Source organism: Pan paniscus, chromosome 1, assembly GCF_029289425.2.
Source record: "Pan paniscus chromosome 1, NHGRI_mPanPan1-v2.0_pri, whole genome shotgun sequence".
Classification (NCBI taxonomy): domain Eukaryota; kingdom Metazoa; phylum Chordata; class Mammalia; order Primates; family Hominidae; genus Pan; species Pan paniscus.
In genome coordinates, this window is record NC_073249.2 from 12,889,111 (window position 1) to 12,909,254 (window position 20,144).

At 41.9% G+C, this 20,144-nt stretch overlaps 1 protein-coding gene and 1 pseudogene across 2 annotated transcripts in view; both read left to right on the forward strand.

Annotated features, from left to right (window-relative positions):
- The first annotated feature begins 3,111 nt into the window (after positions 1-3,111).
- Positions 3,112-5,326, forward strand: LOC100974377 (peptidyl-prolyl cis-trans isomerase FKBP3-like; annotated as a pseudogene).
- A 2,661-nt stretch (positions 5,327-7,987) lies between these two features.
- ERO1B (endoplasmic reticulum oxidoreductase 1 beta) overlaps positions 7,988-20,144 on the forward strand; it is a 66,348-nt gene continuing 54,191 nt past the window's right edge. Inside the window, exon 1 of one of the 2 annotated variants that reach the window (XM_003824508.5) lies at positions 7,988-8,454. In XM_003824508.5, the coding sequence (XP_003824556.3) occupies positions 8,353-8,454 (102 nt within the window). In that variant the 5' untranslated portion in view covers positions 7,988-8,352. The remainder of the gene's footprint in view (positions 8,455-20,144) is intronic. The other variant, XM_034949449.3, reaches the window with a different exon arrangement.

The window sequence follows — 20,144 nt, forward strand, 5'->3', positions numbered from 1 at the left end:
TTGTTACAGAAAAGGTTTTATCCAAACTATATCACCATGTCAACTCCTTTAGAAATAGAATTAATTCTGATTCAAGTTTATCAGCTTTAATGCTCTTCAGTGAAAATACTTGAGAATGACACAGCTGAGTAAATATTAAAGAAAAACAAGGAATACTTAAGGTAGCATAACTAATAACAAGCCGCAGGCCCGACAAGTTCTTTGATTTTAACAACTTTTAATCCCTATTAATTGTCAAAAGACAAGGCGAAGAAATCCCCTCAGTAAAATTCAGAAATCTAATCACCAAGCCAAAATTCCCCTATAACTATGTCACAGATGGAAATCCAGTTTTAAGAAACTGGCATGGTCGGTTGTTAACACACCAGTACTATCTACAAACACAGTTGTTTAAACACAACAGATTGCCATTACTTAGCAGGTTCATTAATCACAATTCAGCTTGCTATTAGGAGAGAAAATTACTGGTGTTTTTTGTTTCCATCCCATTACCTTGCCTTTTATTTAGAGCCATTCATCAACAATTTCCTCCTTCATTAGAAGTCACAAGTTAACCAAGCCATACGGTCATCAAAGAAACACAATACAGTTGATGAGATCTTGAAAATGTAAATGCTTAGTGCAATTTTGTTAATTCACGACGTTTCTTAAGCATTACAGCAATCTATTCAAGATAATTCTCAAGCCTTTGCTTCAGAATCCATTAGCTATAGACATTTCAAGTACTTCTTGAGGCAAACTCCTGCTGTAATGGTTTCCAGCAATGGTCCTTCACCAGTCTGAGGAGTCTGTTACTCCCTCCATCTTTTTCATAGCCCCCAAATGCACCTCTGTTGTAAAAAAAAACTGTAATCCTTTGCTTTAATGGAAGACTGTCGGTTTCATTTTACTGCATTCTCCAGGAATATTCCTTTCTAACAAAGCCACTTCCCAGCCCTCCACAGGAAATGTTCAGGGGCCCCCACATTCAGGATTGGTTCTGAGATATTATCTCCTAAGATAAATTGAGATAGTAAACAATATCCAGTCAATGAACAAGTGTTTACTGACTATTGTTCTTAGGAACAGTAGCCACTAAAGAGAATACGGTACAAATAGATAGAGTCTACTAAAACTTTGCACACTAGATGGGCTATAATACGCATACACAGTACACAGAAAAGCTAACTCTAATACAGAGTGGCAGATTGTTGGTGCTACGTGAATACTGTGTGTAGGAACTGCCATAGGACTCCACTGATTCACTCTGGACACAGACATGAGACGATTAGCCATCCTTCCACAGAAAAGGGGAACATGGAGCGGGAAGAAGGGAAGGGAAGCATAGAAATAAAGAGATGAGGGGAATCACTTCTATTTGAGAGTAAAACAGAGTCCATCTGTAATAAATGTAAATCTGTTTTTGTTTTATTTTTTCTGTCCTTCTGGCTTCTCAACATCAATCTGTTTTTGTACACGGTGTCAGTGTGACTACATTTCCAATACAAATAAGGTTGATCTTGATCGAAACACTTTTTGAAGTGGCTTCGTTGTCTGGGGTAAATACCCAGGATTCGTCGTCTTGCGCCAGGAAGATTTAGGACAGGAACACACATGAGTTTAGGAGCAGAGGCTTAATAGGCAAAAGAAAGAGAAAGCAGAGTAGCTCTCTAGCGAGACAGAGGCTTCTGCAAGGAAAGACCGGTGGGTGATGGAATGCGCTGGATTTTATAGTTCGGCTTGAGGAGGCGGTGTCTGATTTACATAAGGCCCACAGATTGGACGGATCAGGTGTTACATTTACATAGTGGGCGGGGAAGGCTGGCTACCCCACCCTAATCTTATTATGCAAATGGATTTCCACTTAACCAGGCTATCTTGCCTGCTGCTTTCTGACAAAGAAAAGGGAAGATGGGGCCGCAAATTTGAAGATGTCTAGTCCCAGGTGGCTTTTTTCCTACCGGTATGCACCCCTGCAAGCTTCCGGCTTGATTGTCTATGTCTGCAGCTCGATTTTGCAGGATGCTCTTTGTTAGAAAATGATTTGGGGGCTGCTTTTCATTAAAAAGCAAAAAAAACCTTACTGAGTACTCCCATACCCTCACTATCTGCCTAAGTAGTTTCTTCTTAACTCCTCTGTCATTTTGACACTATCCGTTTGAAAAGGTGAAGCACACTGAGGTCATCCATGGTTGAGTCTGTTTGGCTTCGTTTCGTTTTGTTTAGTTTAGTTTTAGGCTTTCCGCGGCCTGAAGCCATGGTTTTTAGTTTCTGTCTCTAGTGATAAGCAGAAAAAAGGGACGAGGAAGGGGCTCATTAAAAGAAAAACTTAGCCGAATTAAATTTAAAAGAGTTTGAGCAATGAACGATTTGTGAATCGTGCAGCCCCCAGAATCACAGCAGATTCAGAGAGACTCCCGCGCAGCCACATCGTGGGAGATTTATGGACAGCAAAAGGAAACTGACCTACAGGAAATGGAAGTGAGGTACAGAAACAACTGGATTGGTTACAGCTTGGCGTTTGCCTTATTTTAACACGGTTCAAACAGTTGGCTACATTTCTTTGGCCAAAACTTAGTGACTGGCACAGGTGTGGGTCACCGTTGGTGTATACCTCCAGTTGTTATAGTTCGTGATGTATAGAAATACCTTTAGGCTGAAATTAAATATGTAAGGAAGCCGCTTGAGGCTAAACTTAATAGGCTTTAGTGGCTTAACCAGAAACAAAAACTAAGAGCCCATGACTGTATTCTCTGTCTCGGACACCCCTGCGACCCACTGTCATAATTGATCTTGGCCAAGTCAATTATATATTATCATTGCTTACAATGAGGGAATTGTGCTGATTGACATAGCTAGCCCTGATCCATCTCAGATTAGGAAATATAAGAGGCTCATAAATTCTTCCATTCAAAAAGTGTGGTCAGTTTTCGTGTAAGTCACTTCCAGGTAATTAGGTTCATCTAACCTCGGTGGTGATAGTAAATCATAAATTACATAAGCTACAATAGGCATACTGTTGCCGTTTCTGGTCAGCCAGTGTCCTGACGCATGCTTTTTGGTGTATCACAATCAAGACATCTGTGGGAACTGCGGCCGGCTGGCTCAGTGAGGCACAGGCAGTGGGGGAAGATGGCAGTGGCCGTTCCACTGCAGGCGTGAACCCTGGAGCAGCTGCGCAGTAAGCACCTGCCCAAGAGGGACTTTATCAAGTTTCTGCAGGACCACAATTCAGATTCGTTTCTTGCAGAACATAAATTATTAGGAAACATTAAAAATGCGGGCAAGACAGCTAACAAGGACCATTTGGTTATAGCCTATAACCATCTTTTTGAAACTGAGTGTTTCAAGGGTATCAATACTGGAAGTGTTTGCAAGTGAAAAATGTGAAGCTTAATGAAGATAAACCCAAATAAACCCAAAGTCTGGAGAGACTCTGGCTGAGGGTCCACCAAAATATGCAAAATCTGTTCTAAAAACGTGAGATAAGGCCAGGCGCATTTGCTTATGCTTGTAATCCCAGCACTTTGGGAGGCCGAGGTGGGCGGATCACCTGAGGTCAGGAGTTCAAGACCAGCCTGACCCACATAGAGAAACCCTGTCTCTACTAAAAATACAAAATTTGCCAGGCAAGGTAGCACATGCCTGTTAATCCCAGCTACTCGGGAGGCTGAGGCAGGAGAATCGCTTGAACTCGGGAGGTGGAGGTTGCGGTGAGCTGAGATCACGCCACTACACTCCAGCCTGGGCAACAAGAGCGAAACTCCATCTCCCCCCCGCCCAAAAAAAGGAGATGAACAGCAGTGAATAACATCTCTCCTTTTTGGGAGATGGGGAGATGTTGTTCAAGGCTGGTATACAGGAACACTACAGGATGGGACTGTTTTTGATACTAATATTCAAACAAGTTCAAAAAAGAAAAATACCAATACCAAGCCTTTAAGTTTTAAGGTCAGAGTAGGCAAAGTTATCACAGGATGGGATGAAGCACTGTTGACTGGGTAAAGGAGAAAAGCCTCGATTGAAGAGTGAAGCAGAATGGGCTTGTGGAAAGAAAGGGCAGCCTGATGCCAAAATTCCACTAAATACAAAGTTCGTTTCTGAAGTGGAATTAGTGGATGCTGATTGAAATAGCAGTGCTTCAGCTCTAAGGATATCAGCAACAGTGATAAAACTTGGCCTTAAAGAAACTTACGTAACTAACTAGAGTTTGTTACTATTGGAAGGGAAGAGTCACCTGGAAAATTCAGAGTTAAAACTTGTTTGAGATGGGCGGATCACGAAGTCAGGAGTTTGATGCCAGCCTCGCCAGCATGGTGAAACCCCATCTCTACTAAAAATACAACAAATTAGCTGGGCATGGTGGTGCGTGCCTATAATCCCAGCTACTCGGGAGGCTGAGATGGGAGAATCGCTTGAACCCAGGAGGCGGAGGTTGCAGTTAGCCAAGATTGCGCCATTGCACTCCAGCCTGGGTGACAGAGCAAGAGACTCCGTCTCGAGACAAAAAAAAAAAAAAACTTGTTTAACCTGATCCCAACTTTTCAGAAATGTAATCCCTTATAAATCCCTGAAGTCCAAAATGTTTTACACTACAACTGTGTAAAATACTGGTCAAGGAGAACTTTTTCCTTTTACCTCATGTTGTAAACTAAATGGCTGAATAAAAATATATCCACTTGGGGGGGGGCATGGAAAGACATCTGTGATAATTTAATGAATGTGTGAATACAAGCTGAGGTAAAGGAAGTGAATTCGAATGGAGTACTCAATAAAAACTCAGCATCCTGAAGGAGACATCTGTTGCCTTTGTCTGACCAGCATCCCTTTCCCCCTATTAAAAATAGAAAGTTGTTTGAGGCCAGCCTGGCCAACATGGTGAAACCCCATCTCTTCTAAAAATACAAAAATTAGCCAGGTGTGGTGACACACTTCTGTAATCCCAGCTACCCTGGAGGCTGAGGCATGAGAATCGCTTGAATCTGGGAGGTGGAAGTTGCAGTGAGATGGCACCACTGCACTCCAGCCTGGGTGACAGAGTGAGACTCCGTTTCAAAAAAAAAAAGAAAAAAGAAAAGAAAAAGAAAGTAGTAGTTTGTGCAACTACCTCTGGCTCATTTCTTGTGGTCTGTAGGACTGTGAATCAAGGTGCTCACATTCTACCTGCAAGCTAACCTCCAGAAAGAATGTGAATTTTGATAGGAGGGACAGAAGACTAAAAGCGATGGGAATTGATAAGTATAATGGCAATGCCCTAGAAGAGACTGTTCAATCATGAGTTGTACTCTAATTTAGAGTCCCTGAATTCTGTCCTGATGGACTTACCTTTCTAAAGGTGTGTGGTGAAATCTGCCTCAGTACTGTAAGCAATTTGACATTTTTTTCATTTGCTATTTCAAAAAAAAGTAGAGCTAGAGCTGATTTTTGTGGCGTGCAATCAAAGGGGTTTAGTGTATGCACTTTCTTCCTGTTTCAACTTCTAACCACAGCCTTAGGAATGGGAAGGTTCTAACTGAACATCATCTGCAGGAAGCATGGGTGATAGCACATCCCCAGGGCCTCTCACAATGCTGGTTTCAGTGTAGCTGATTTTAGGGAAAGCAGAGGTGAATCAGTCAGAATGAGAGAACAAAGAGGAGGGCTGCCTGTTCACAAGGGAACAACCCCGTCATACCACTCTTAACAATGAACACTAAAACAGATCACGACAGACACCACTCTAAGTGAGTCTTGGTATGCCCCTATCTCATGACAAACACCTGCTATTTCCAATTTCACTCACCAAGAAAAATCTCATTTGTCCCTAGAAGTTATGTGTAAGGCTTCTGAGCTGAAAACAAAAGCAAACGGGGAGGTTTATTGCTGTGACTTTCTGGATTAGGTAACTAAGAGGACAAAAGCTATCTGACCCCTGTCTGCATTAAAGTTCCCTGTCCACTTTGTCTCTCTCTCTTTCTTTTTTTTACTCCACCCCCGAACCCACTTTCTTCCTTTGTTCTTTAATAACAAATATTTCAAGCCTCTGGAAAGCCATGAATTCTGCCTTTGATATCCAGGCACTAGAGAGAGTCCTTAAAGAACCTGAGATTTTATAATAGGAAAATGTATAACCCACAATTTAAAAAAAGAAGTTTTGCATAACAAAATTCCAGGAAGTATGCGTTATTGACAACCTCAAATACAGCACAGACAAGGAATCTTTTAAAAAGTCTACCAAACTTCATAAAAAGTTTCTCTTATCAAAAGCACATTTATATGAAGGGAAGAAGGCAGTGAGCAGATAGATAGAAAGTATAGGTTTGGAAGAGAAAAGGAGACATGGAAAAGTAGCTGGAAAAATCAAGCAACAATTTTTTTTTTTGAGACAGAGTTTCGCTCTTGTTGCCCAGGCTGGAGTGCAATGGCGTGATCTCAGCTCACCGCAACCTCCGCCTCCTGAGTTCAAGCGATTCTCCTGTCTCAGTCTCCCAAGTAGCTGAGAGTACAGGCATGTGCTACCTTGCCTGGCTAATTTTGTATTTTTAGTAGAGACAGGGTTTCTCCACGTTGGTCAGGCTGGTCTCGAACTCCCGACCTCAGGTGATCTGCTCGTCTCAGCCTCCCAAAGTGCTGGGATTACAGGTGTGAGCCACCACACCCAGCCAATTTTTTTTTTGCTTTTAAGCTAGGGAAGATCTGGACAGCTTGGAGGCAGAAGGGAAAGAGTTGCTGGAGGGGAAAAGGACAGGCAGGACTGGCTTCATGGGCATGTGACCTATGCAGTCAGCCACCCCAGGACCCTGCATTTGGTTTAATGCTCTGCTGGTTCTGAAAGGTATAAACCACTGTGTGGTAGGCTGATTAATGACCCTCTATTTATAAATCCTCATCCTAATCTCTGGAACCTGTGAATATGTTATCCTATATGGCAAAAGGGACTGTGCAGATGTGATCAAGTTGAGGATTTTGAGATAGGATGGTCTGTAACCAATGTAATCACAAGGGTCCTTATACAAGAGAGACAGAAGAGTTAGGGTCACAAGAGAAGGCATGTGACGAGGGAAGCAGAGAGAGTGAAGGAGATGTGAAAGCATGAGGTAAGGAATGCAGGTGGCCTCTGGAAGCTGGAAAAGGTAAGGAAACACATTGTCCCTGAGAGCCTCCAAAAGGAACACAGCCCTACAGGTCCATTTTGGACTCCTGATCTCCAGTACTATAAGGTAATAAATTTCTTTTGTTGTATGCAACTAAATGTGTGATAGTTTCTTACAGCATCAATGAAAAACTAATACATGCTACATAAACACAAGGGAGATGTATTACTCGTTTTGTAGAAATCAAAGACATTAATAAAACTAATAGCAGTTACCATTTATTGAGTGCTTCCTAGGTGCTAGGCACTATACTCAGCTCTTTCTGTATCTAATCTTATGTAGCCCTAGAACAAGATATGAGGTGGGAATTAAGGCCCAATAACTAGCTAGAATGTTTTAGAGTTGGGATCTGCGCCCAATCTATGTCACTCTAAGTTTTTTTTGTTTTACCCCATCCCCATATTTCATCATAAGCCTTTGGGTTTGTCTTCATTCTTTAGCATGCGTTATACTCGCACGTGTCAACCTAGGAGTCGGGCTGGGGCGGGGCAGGAGATGACATCCACATGTAGGGTGCATGAAATTAAAAAAGAGCCGAAGCCACCTCTACAAGTCACAGGTAGCTTACATAGGCACCCACAGCAGATGTGAGGCTACAGAAAAATGAATGAGACAAAGAATACGCTTCAGACCGAAAGTCAAAGATCCCGCACCGTCCGTTCCTAACTCGCCCGCGTACTGGGTGAATCCTAGAGCCTGGCGTCTGGGAGGACTCCAGGAGCGACAGCAGGGACCGACGCAGAGAGGTCCTCAGCCTGGTTTCCCGAAGAAGAGGTCGCCCCGCTTCCCCCGCCCGCACCTCCCGGTGTTTTGGAGGCCCGCGTGGTCCCGCCTCATTGGCCGCCGTGGAGCCCGAGGCCTCGGGGAGGCGGGGCGGCCTTCGCAGTTGTAGTTCCCGAGTCCTCTCGTTCAGCGGCTCCGCCTTCCTGCCGCGGCGCCTAGGCGACCGCCCAGGACCACAACTCCCACAAGGCCCCTCGCTTGGGGGGCGTGGCCGAGGAGCCAAGCGAGCCGGGGGCGGGGCCGCCTGGGGGATGAAGTGGGGGCGCTCGCCTTTCCTGCCTCACTCGCAGCTGCCGGGTGTTGGGGAAAGAGTCGCCTGCCTCCGGACCGGAGTGCAGACCTCTGACCCTGGAGTCGCTCGGCCGCTGGGAACCGTCCCCTTGGGTCGTCGCCTGGGCCGCCCGTCGTTCCCCGGCCCCGAGGGGTCCGGCTGGCCGCGGTGTGGGGAGAGGTCAGCATGAGCCAAGGGGTCCGCCGGGCAGGCGCTGGGCAGGGGGTAGCGGCCGCGGTGCAGCTGCTGGTCACCCTGAGCTTCCTGCGGAGCGTCGTCGAGGCGCAGGTAAGCCCGAGTGATAGCGGGCCGGGAACCCCCGGCCGAACACCCGCGGCCGCTACACACGGGCCGCGGCCGTGACGCGGGGAGGGCCGGGCAGGGCCGGGCCAGAAAAGAGGTGATTTCTGGCGAGCAGAAAACCCGGGGAGCAGAGACCTGACCGTCCAGTGCGGGAAACATCTGCGAACCGCCCGCAGGGTGGGGGGACGGCGACACGCCGGGTAATGGCAGTCAAAAGAGGAAGATGGTGACGGTCCCCCTGAGCTGTTTTCGTTTTTTCCTCTCGGATGTTTTAAGCGGCTGGGAGTGTGGCGGGAGATGGGACGGGCATGAACCACCTCGGCTGTCTTGCGAAGGGAGCGAGCGCCCAGAGAAACGGTGACGTCCTTCTCTTCAGGAGTTAGGGAGGGAGACTGAGAGTTGGGGGCACTCCGCAGACCCCCGAGGCCCCGCCAGGCGCAGGGGATTGGGAGGGGGCGAGACTTCACTCGAACTGTCGGACTAGAGCTTTCTGGGCTTTTACTCTTCCTCGAGCACCTTCCCTTGCTCAAGATTGCTTTATTTTTACCCAGCTGAGCTGAGTCTGCCAAGTGGCATCGCCAGGTAAGTCCCAATACGAGACTGGGGGGGTCTGAGTCTGGCGTTGTGGCTCGTGGATGGAGGCTCTGGCTCTGGCAGTCGTGAGGTGCTGGCTGGTTGTTGATGTGAAGCGATGATTACAAGTGTTCTCAGTGTGCTAGAAATCTGAGGCTTAGCTGACCAGATCCTTTCGCCTTCAGAGAGGTGTTTGCTTCTATTCAGTAGAATTTGAATTGATTGCCAGGTGCTGCTGCCTGTTGTCTGCACCTGCTGCAAGGAGGCAGCACTGCTGAGGGCCAAAAAAAATAAAACGAAGGTCTCAGGTGGCCTGATGATGAGGGGAGATGTCATTTGAAGCAATTAGTGCTCATCTAAGAAAAATTGAAGGTGACTCTGAGTGTAACCGTGAAAACATGTTTTTCTGAATTGAGTCACTTTATTTCATGGTTTTATGGTGCCCTGCACTAAATCCCAGAGTGCCTGAATAGTCCGTTTGTGTCTGTGTTTGAACCATAAAAATAAAAGGGGCAAATTTTTGGTATTGGGGAACATGTTAAAATGCAGATTCTCTGGCCCTACCTCCAGATGTATTGATTGGATCTGGAATGTGGCCCAGATATCAGCATTTTAAACAAACATTGCAAGTACAGTATAACTGTAGCAAAGTTATCTTTTGACTACCTCTTGGACCTCACTTGGAAAACACTGAGATAGAATAGATAGTGGTAATCTGGGCAGACTTACTAAAGTAAATTTTCCAAATTGTCTTTGGTAAAATTATTTTCTAGTCACTAGTTGAGTGTTTCTGAGTGAAATTTACAATTCGATATTTTTCTGAAATGAGAGTTCCCATTTTCTCTTTTTATATGGCACATATTAATTTATGCTTATCTGTCTAGAAGCTTCATTTTAAATTTTTTTCATTTGCCACTAATTATGTGTAATTAATGTTTTATAATTTCACCTGTATTTTAAAAATCCTTGTGTAGAGATGGGGACTATGTTATTAGGCTGATCTTCAACTCCTGGCCTCCAGCGAGCCTCTTACTTTGGCTTCCCAGGTGCTGGGATTACAGGTGTGAGCCACTGTGCCTGGCCTGCCCCTGCACTTTTAATTTGATTATATCCAAATGAATATAAATATAGTTCAACAGTTAAAGATTTGTGAATATTTGAAGTAGCATTGTGCCAAACAGTCTTCCAAGTGAATATATTTGGTTTTTGTTGCCAGCAGTACTTTCTTTCTTTTTTTTTTTTTTTGAGATAGTGTCTCACTCTGTTGGCCAGGCTGGAGTGCAATGGCATGTGTTGGCTCACTGCAACCTCTGCCTCACGGGTTCAAGCAATTCTCTCTGCCTCAGCTTCCCAAATAGCTGGGATTACAGGTGCTTGTCACCGTGCCTGGCTAATTTTTATGTTTTTTTTTTTTTTTTTTTTTTTTTCCAGTAGACAGGGTTTTGCCATGTTGGCAGGGCTGGTCTTGAACTCCTGACCTAAGGTGATCCGCCTGCCTCGGCCTCCCAAAGTGCTGGGATTACAGGCGTAAGCCACCACACCCAGGCCGCCAGCAGTACTTTCTACTGTGCTGTTTTTTTTTTTTTTTTTTTGAGACGGAGTCTCGCTCTGTGTCACCCAGACTGGAGTGCGGTGGCGCCATCTTGGCTCACTGCAGCCTCCACCTCCTGGGTTCAAGTGATTCTTCTGTCTCAGCCTCCCGAGTAACTGGGACTATAGGTGTGTGCCACCACACATGGCTGATTTTGTATTTTTTAGTAGAGATGGGGTTTCACCATGTTGGCCAGGCTGGTCTCGAACTCCTGACCATAGGTAATCCACCCGCCTTGGCCTCCCAAAGTGCTGGGATTACAGGCGTGAGCCACTGTGCCTGGCCTGATCATCTTTTAGATAGTACTTTAATCTATAACATGGTTACACGTACATTATCCCATTTTATTTGATACATCTCTCCGAAGTGGGACCATTGAAGTAATTGAAGTTCAAAGAACTTAAATGTCTTAATTGAATGAGTGACTTTACAGTGGAGCCCTAATGTGGAACCCTTTCTGGTCTATACAGTATGTTGGTATTTTCAGTCCTCTCTAGTATAGAAAAGGAGAAGGAAAATAGGAAAATCAAAAAGTGGAATTCAGCCAGTTCTTTGACTTCATCCATATAATAAATTGGTAGAAAACTGATAAAGGGAAGAATTAGAATTTTTGAAAACTACCTCTATTCACAAGAAATCAAAGTCATTTAAGGAGATACATATTTTAAATGTTTTCTCCTTCCAAAATAAAAGCAGAAAAATATTTTTGAACACACAAAATGATACGTGTTTGTATATCTCATGCCCCATTATCGTATAAATGAAATGTAAATATACTTTGGTAAAGCACTGGAAACTAAAGGCATAGTGCATACAAGTGATATGACAATCTTCCTTTAAAAAGTAATTTCAATTAGATATGTATAAGTTTTTCTAAATGCATTTCTGAGGTGGCATAAAATTGAGTAATACACAGAGCCCCTCAATATATGAAAAGCCAGAAACTTAGAACTCAAATAGTGCTATACCAGTCTGTTACTCTGAGGGCTTCTCCTAAACCCTAAAGATCTTGAGCTACTTTAACAGTTGCATGGAGTGGAGTGGGCAAGAAATAACCCCGTGGCTGCCCAGTGAGAGGAAACTAATAGGAGGCTCCACCATAATTCATTTCTCGTATACCCTTATATTGAGGATGTAGCTGTTTGGAGCCTGGACTTCAAACAATTACATCCTCAGTATAAGGGTAAACGAGAAATGAAACCCGTTCTAAGTAAGGGGAATAAAAGAAACTTGCTGGGAGAAGCAGGGAAGAAACTTTGAGAATTTGTAACCATGAGACAGTCCTCACACAGGTTCGCAAACCAAATATTTATTCTGGGAAAATTCATAGCAGTCCCAAATTTGTGTGCCCTGGGTTTCCAATAAAAGCAAATATCCATCACCTCTGGAGGAATTTATTTTCAACTCAAACCTTGAAAAATTATTGAAGATAAAGTGCCAAGGAGAATAAACAGCTAGCAGTAAAATATCACAAAACACCCAAGGAAACAGGGCACCATGAATCGGATATTAGACACAGACAACAGAAACAAACACATAATGACCTTAGGTTCTGAAATTATCAGATAGATAATTTAATATCACTATGTTTAATGTGTTCAAATAAAAAGAAACTTGAAGTATAAAAGGGAAAAAAGATTTTAAAGAGTGGCCAAAAAGATTTTAATAATAATGAATTAGAAGTTCTAGAACTGAAATTTAAAACTCGATGGATGGATTAAATAGCTGATCATATCCAGCTGAAGAAATGATTATTGAATTAGACAACCATTTCTTGTCTTTTTTCTTTCTCCTTAATCCTCCATCACCTTTTCATCTATCCTTACTCTCAGTTCATACCTTACTAAAATTGGAGCCATCAGAAGAGAAATTCCATAGAGTAACCCACATCTATCCATTTACTAGTCTCTGTACCCACATATTTTGACTTCCTATTGGTTACCATTGATGAACTGTGTGCTTTTATCAAAGGCAGCCCCTTCACTTGTATGTTAGGTCTCATTCCTTGTATGCCGCTCACGGACATGGCTCCAGTAATCTTCTCTTTTTTTCCTGGATCATCAGTTTTTCCTTCCCAAATGGAATTTTACTGTCATCATGTATTAGTCCATTCTTTTTTTTTTTTTTTCCTGGAGTAGAGTCTCGCTCTGTCACCCAGGCTGGAGAGCAGTGGCTCGATCTCAGTTCACTGCAACCTCTGTCTCCCAGGCTCAAGCAATTCTTATGCCTCAGCCTCCCAAGTAGCTGGGATTACAAGCTCCTGCCACAACGCCCAGCTAATTTTTGTATTTTTAGTAGAGATGGGGTTTTGCCATGTTGGCCAGGCTGGTCTCAAATTCCTGACCTCAAGTGATCTGCCTGCCTTGGCCTCCCAAAGTGCTGGGATTACAGGCGTGAGCCACTGTGCCTGGCTTAGTCCATTCTTGTATTGCTGTAAAGAACTGCCTGAGACTGGGTAATTTTTAAAGAAAAGAGATTTAATTGACTCACAGCTGTACAGGAAGCATGGCTGGCGAGGCCTCAGGAAACTTACAATCAGGGAAGTGCTGCACACTTTTAAACAACCAGATCTCATGAGAACTCACGATCAGGAGAACAGCAAGGGGGAAGTCTGCCCCCATGATTCAAACACCTCCCACCAGGCCCCTCCCCAACACTGGGGATTATAATTTGACATGAGATTTGAGTGAAGAGATAAAGCCAGACTATACATCATAAAACATGCTGCTAATTCTACTGTTTTAAAGTTATCTTTTGATCCACATATTCCTTCTGCCTTTGCCTATTTTTTCTGTTCCCTCTAGAAAATTCAAGAGTTAGATTTAATTTATTCTTCCTTTGCTGGTTCTTCTATTTTTCAACCCATTCTAATCAGACTTTTGCTCCTACCGCACCTCTGAAACTGCTCTTGGCAAGGTCACCAATGTCCTCCTTGTTGCTAAGGCCAATGGTTTGTTCTTAAACCTCAGCTTTACCTGTTGGCGGCATTTTTTCACAACTCATCACTCACTCTCCTTAAAATAATTTTTATTCTGACATCCTGGATACTAAACTTTTCTGATTGTCTTCCTGTCTAGTGGACCAGTCTGTCTTAGCATTCTTTCTTTGTTCCTCCCCTGCCCTTGACCGCTAATCATTTGAACCTCAGGGTTCAAATCTTGTACTCTTTCTTCTCTTTATCTTAGTCATCTCTTCTGGTCTCTTAGCTTTAAATACCAAATGTACAGTGGACTCTCCGTGTTAGTCTCCAAGACTAGGATTCTCAGCTTTAGATCTATGTATCCAACTTCTTTTTGGACATCTCCACTTGGAGGATTAATAGATATCGCAAACTTGATATAGAAACCACATTTCTGATCTTTTCCCCCAAATCTGCTTTTTCCACAGTCTTCCCCCCTTATACATAAGCTCCAGCCAAATTGGCCTGCCTGTTATTCTTAAACATGGCAGATACATTCTTGCCTGAAAGCCTTCGTGCTGTTTCTTCTACCTAGCACACACTTTTCTCGTGTATTCATATGATTCACTCTGTTAGATTTCTGCTAAAGTGTCACTTTATCTGACATCTCTTGTCTTAAATGTCCCTGACCATACAAATATAAAAGAGAAACCTTCTATCCTCACCAAATTCCTCTCACCCTTTGCTTAAAACTCCCCATTGGCTTCCTGTGTCACATGGTGTCATCCAAAAATATATTTGGTCTTTATTTCTGATTGCTGACATAGAGCCCTTTAAAACCCTTGGAATTTGAGTCATAGGAGTGCCTTTTGTTACTCGTAATGAGCCCCTTTCAATCACACTTGTGTTTATAGTAATGAAATGACTTAAGACGGGGACCCTACATAGCCTCAGGATTGGGGGCTGGTCACCACAAAGACCCAAGTGATTAGAAAGTTGAAACTTTTGGCCCCACCAATCTGCAGGAAGGGGAGAGGTGGGTGCTGGAGATTTAGCTCTGTAAGAACTCTTGAACAACTAGATTTGATGAGCTTCTGGGTTGGGGAATACATTGACTTATTGGGAGGGTGGCATGTTGAGAGAGGGCACGGAGGCTCTGCACATCCCTCTGCCTTAGTAGCTTGCCCAATGCATCTCTTCCATTTAGTTGTTACTGAGTTGTATCCTTTATAATTGGTAACTGTAAGTAAAGTGTCTTTCTGAGTTCTGTGAGCCATTCTGGCAAATTATCAAACCTGCAGTGGAAGTGCTATGAACCCACAATTGATAGCCAGTCAGAAGAACAAGTGGCTCAGGACCTGAGATTTGTGTCAGGAGCGGGGCCGTCTTGTGGGACTCAGCCCTTAATTTGTAGGTCTGCACTGATGGTGGATAGTGTCAGAATTGAATTGTTGGACACCACCCAGTTGGTCTCAGTTGGAGAATTGGTTGGTGTGAGAAAATAACTCAGATCCAGTAAAAGCTAAAATCTTATAGTGGTCTAATTCTCCTTCTTGCCTATTGCATAGTCCTCCTTATTCCTCAAAAACACAGGGCAAGCTTACTGCATTAGGATCTTTGCACTCACTCCCAATGCCTGGAATGCTGTCCCCCCAGATACCTGCATGTCTTGCTCCTTGCCAAAATTTCATGACACCTTCTGTAACTGTCCTATTTTAAATGGTTAGCAGCCCCAGTTCTGCAGTCTGTTTCCAGTCCTTAGTTTTCTTCTGTATCACTTTATTACCATCTGACATTCTGTACTTTGTTCATTCATTTTGCACCCCCTTTTCCCTATGAGAATGTAAACTCCTTGAGGGCAGAGATTTTTGTCTGTTTTTTTTTTCTTCTAATTTTATATCCCCAACACTTAAAGCAGTGCAAATCTTATGTTGGGCCTCAGTAAGTAGGCTGAATTAATGAATAAGTGAATGGAAGACAGATGCAAATAAATTATTCAGAATGAAATCTAAAGAGACAATGGGATAATAAATATTAAAGAGAACTTAAGATACCTGGAGAATAGAGTGAGAATGTCTAATACATCTAATTGAAGTTCTAAAAGAATATAATAGAATAGGGAAGAAGCAGTATTGATTTCTGCAGATGAGTATGAAGAAAATAACAGAAAAGTGAATCAAAGATATAAATAGACATTTTACACAAGAAGAAATATAAATGTGTCATAAAACATATGAACATTGTACCTTCTTAGTGCAAATAAGAAAAAAGATAACCTTTCATGCTAACTAGATTGGCAAAAATTAAAGCGTAGATTAATATTAAATATTGATGAGGATATGGGCTGGCACAGTGGCTCACACCTGCAATCCCAGCACTTTGGGAGGCTGAGGCAGGCAGATCACTGGAGGCCAGGAGTTTGAGACCAGCCTGGCCAACATGGTGAAACCCTGTCTCTACTGAAAATACAAAAATTAGCTGGGCATGGTGGCATGTGCCTGTAGTCCCAGCTACTCGGGAGGCTGAGGCACGAGAATCACTTGAACCCAGGAAGCGGAGATTTCAGTGAGCCAAGACTGTGACCCTGCACTCTTGCTTGGGTGACAGAGTGAGACTCTGTCTCAAAAAAAAAAAAAAAAAAAAAAATCATGACAATATGGCTCAATAGTAACTCCCATTCATTGTTGGGGGGCTGGTAAATTGGTAAAACTGTTTTGGAAATTATTTTGCCATTTCCTGAAAAAGCTGAACATATACTTTCAGCGGTTCCATTCCTAAGCATATAATCTGGAGAAACTCTTTTTTTTTTTTTTTCTTTTGAGACAAGGTCTCGCTCTTTTCCCCAAGCTGGAGTGCAGTGGTGTGATTTTGGCTCACTACAACCTTGACCCCCTGAGTTCAGGTGATCCTCCCATCTCAGCCTCTTGAGTAGCTGGGACTACAGATGCTCACCACCAGACCTGGCTAATTTTTGTACTTTTGTAGAGACAGGGTTTTGCCATGTTGCCTAGGCTGGACTCAATTCTCCTGTGTCCGCCTCCCAAAGTGCTAGGATTACAGGTGTGAGTCATTGTGCCTGGCCCAACCTGGAGAAACTCTTGCATGTGTTTTTACACCAGAATATGTGTCCAGAAACATTTGTGTAGCAATGTTCTTTAGCCAAATCTGAAAACAATCTAAATTTGGATTGTGGCAATTTTCTATTGCTGTTGTGACAAATTGCCACAAATATAATGACTTAAAAACAACATAAATTTATTATGCTGTAGTTCTGGGGGCCAGAATTCTGAAAATGGGATTTACAGGGTTAAAATCAAGATGTCAGCAAGGTTGCATTTCCTTCTGGAGGCTCCTTTTCAAGCTTCTAGGTATTGTCGTGATTTTTGGCTTATGACCTCTTTATTCCTTCATCTTCAGAGCCAGCAGTATAGCATCTTCCAGTCTCTCTCTGACTCTGGCACTCCCGCCTTCCTCTCTCATAAAGCACTTTGTAACTACACTCGTCTCACCTGAATAATCCAGTATACTCTTTCCATCTCAAGATCCTCAAATTAATCACATCTTTGAAGTCCCCTTTGCCATGCAAAAATAATATATTTGCTTATTTCAGGAATTAGGGACATCTTGGGGGTGGGGCATTCTGTCTACTGTATGCATCGACAGTAGAATGGATAAATTATGATATTCTAATAAAATGTAACACTTGCAACAGGGAAAATGAATGAGGTGCTACAAACCTCATCATCATAGATGCCATAATAAAGTGTTAACAAAAGAGGCACATCACAGAAAAATTCACACATTAGATTCCATTAATATTAAAGTTCAAAAATGGGGGAAAAAACCTCAAGCATATAGTTTAGGGATGCGTTACCAGAAAAGGAAAAATTGATAACAAAAACAAGATTTATTTCTACCTTTAGGGAGAGGGAGGTAGATGTAATTAAAGAGGAGCTTAAAGGATACTGGCAGTATTTATTTTTATTTTTTATTTTTTTCCTAAGATTCAGGGGGTACATGTGCAGATTTGTTACATGGGTATAGGGAATTTTTCAGCGCTTGTCCCCCTCTCTCCTCACCTTTTGGGGTCCCCAATGTTGTTTCCTTCCTTATGTTCATGTATACTCAGTGTTAGCTCCCACTTACAAGTGAGAACATGCAGTATTTGATTTTCTGCTTTTGCATTAATTCACTTAGGATAATGGCCTCCAGCTGCATCCATGTTGCTGCAAAGGACATGATTTCATTTTTTTAAAATGGCTACTTAGTATTCCGTGGTCTACATGGACCACATTTTCTTTATTCCATCCACCGTTGATGGGCACTTGACTACGTGATGATTGCATGACTTCAGTACTGTGAATAGTGCCGTGATAAACGTTCAAGTGCAGGTGTCTTTTTGATATAATGATTTCCTTTGGGTAGATAGATACCCGGTAGTGGGATTGCAGTGTCAAATGATGGTTCTACTTTTAGTTCTTTGATAAATCTCCATATTGTTTTTCATAGGTGTTGAACTAATTTGCATTCCCACTAACAGTGTATAAGCATTCCCTTTTTTCCACATCCTTGCCAACATCTGTTTTTTTGTTTTACTTTTTAATATGACACTGGCAGTATTTAAAAAGTTTTTGGTGATACACAGGTTTCTGTCTCAGTAGTCTTTTAAAGGTTACAAATATGTACATGGCAACTTTGTTAACCCATCCCCTACCACAATTAAAATGTTTTAAAGAAATAAAATATGGTGCTTTATAAACTAAAAGTCAACAATTTAAGAAAAATTTATAAGAAAAAACAAAAAAACTCAAGCATATTGTTTAGGGATGCATTACCAGAAAAGGAAAAAATGATAACAAAACAAAAACAGGATTTATTTCTACCTTTAGGGAGAGGGAGGTAGATGTAATTAAAGAGGAGCTTAAAGGATACTGGCAGTATTTATTTTGTTATTTAATTTTATATATATGTATTATATATAAAGAACAATCACTAGATAAAATATTTTTAAAACCTAGAGAGCTTTTTGGTTTGTATTTTTTTCCTATTTAGGGGCTATGATTTGAAGTCTTTACAAACATATTTCAGACTGGCTGGGGAGGAAGGAAAAAATAGAACTCGCAGTCTTGTAAGTAGTAAGTGAGAGCAATGGAACGAAATTTGGGAGTTAGTGACAGGATCCTAGTGAGTCGGACAGCAAAGTAAATGTAACTCTAGAGCCAAAATTCTTGGTAACGATCACTTATCTCAAGATAATATAGCCCTAACTCTGTTGAAGGGAGTCTGGGGACACATTTATACTTCTAGGGAGAGAGAATGAGAATGAAACAGCTTGCAAGGACTGGTTTCCATTTTCTGATCATTACTTGCATATATTCCTCCTATGGACCATATAAATAACCTTTAACAGGCTGAGACCCATTTTTTGTTTTTTGAAAATTTTGGTTGTAAGTTCATATGCAGTTGCAAGAAATAACACAGAAATCCCATATACTCTTTATCTATTTATCCCAATGGTAACATCCTGTAAACATGTAGTACAGTGTTATAATTGGGACATTGACAGTGATAGAATCTACTGATCTTGTTCAGATTCTCCCAGTTTTACTTGTTTTGTTTGTATGTGTATGTATTAGTTCCATATAATTTTATCACATACATAGGTTCATGTGTTCACCATCACAGTCAAAATACTGAACAGTTTTGTCACCACAAATATTCCTTCTGTTGCCCTTTTATAACCACACTATTTCCTTCCTACCCTACCTACCCCACCGTCCATCCCCTACCCCAGTCCCTAATCTCTGGCAACAAATAATATGCTTTCCATTTCTAAAATTTTTTCATTTAAAAAGTGTTCTGTAAATGGAATCATATAGTGTGTAACCTTTTGGCTTGGCTTTTTCATTCAGGATAGTTCCTGGAAGATAAATCCAGGTTGTGCATGTCAGTCAATGAGTTCCATTTTTAATTTAGCCAAAGATTGTTTTATGGAATTTTGGGACTCTAAATTCACTTTGTAAATACCAATTTCTCTTCTTGGATTAGCAAATAATCTTTGAATAGTGGATAAGATCGTAGATTTTAAAGTCTGATAGATTGGGAATAAGTTCCATTTCTACTTTGGAAAAATTACTATAAGGTTGCTAAACCTTAATTTCCTTATATGTAATATGAAGATTATAATACCTCATTCATGAAATACTTTTAAAGAGGAAATGAGATAATATAAAGCTCTTAATACTGTGCCTGTCATGTAAGTGTTCCATAAATGGCCACCTAAAGGAAAGATAAAAGACATGGGTTACTACAGCAATATTATTACAGTCTGTAACTTCTAGGTTAGTTTGGGAAGATATTGCTTTGGTATTCCAGTGGCCCCTTGGATTTCATATATGTTTAAGTAGAGGAAGGAGAATTCAATACTCTTCAAGTGCTAAAGAAAAATGTTCTTCCAAATGGGTATAGCTGATCTTTGTATTGTTTTTTATTTCATTGACCACAGTAAAAAGTAAGTTGACTGCTTTAATGTTATATCTTAATCAGCAAGTACTGGCTAACTTGAATGAATAAATTACATTTTTATATAATAGCGTAGATTTGTTAAGGTTG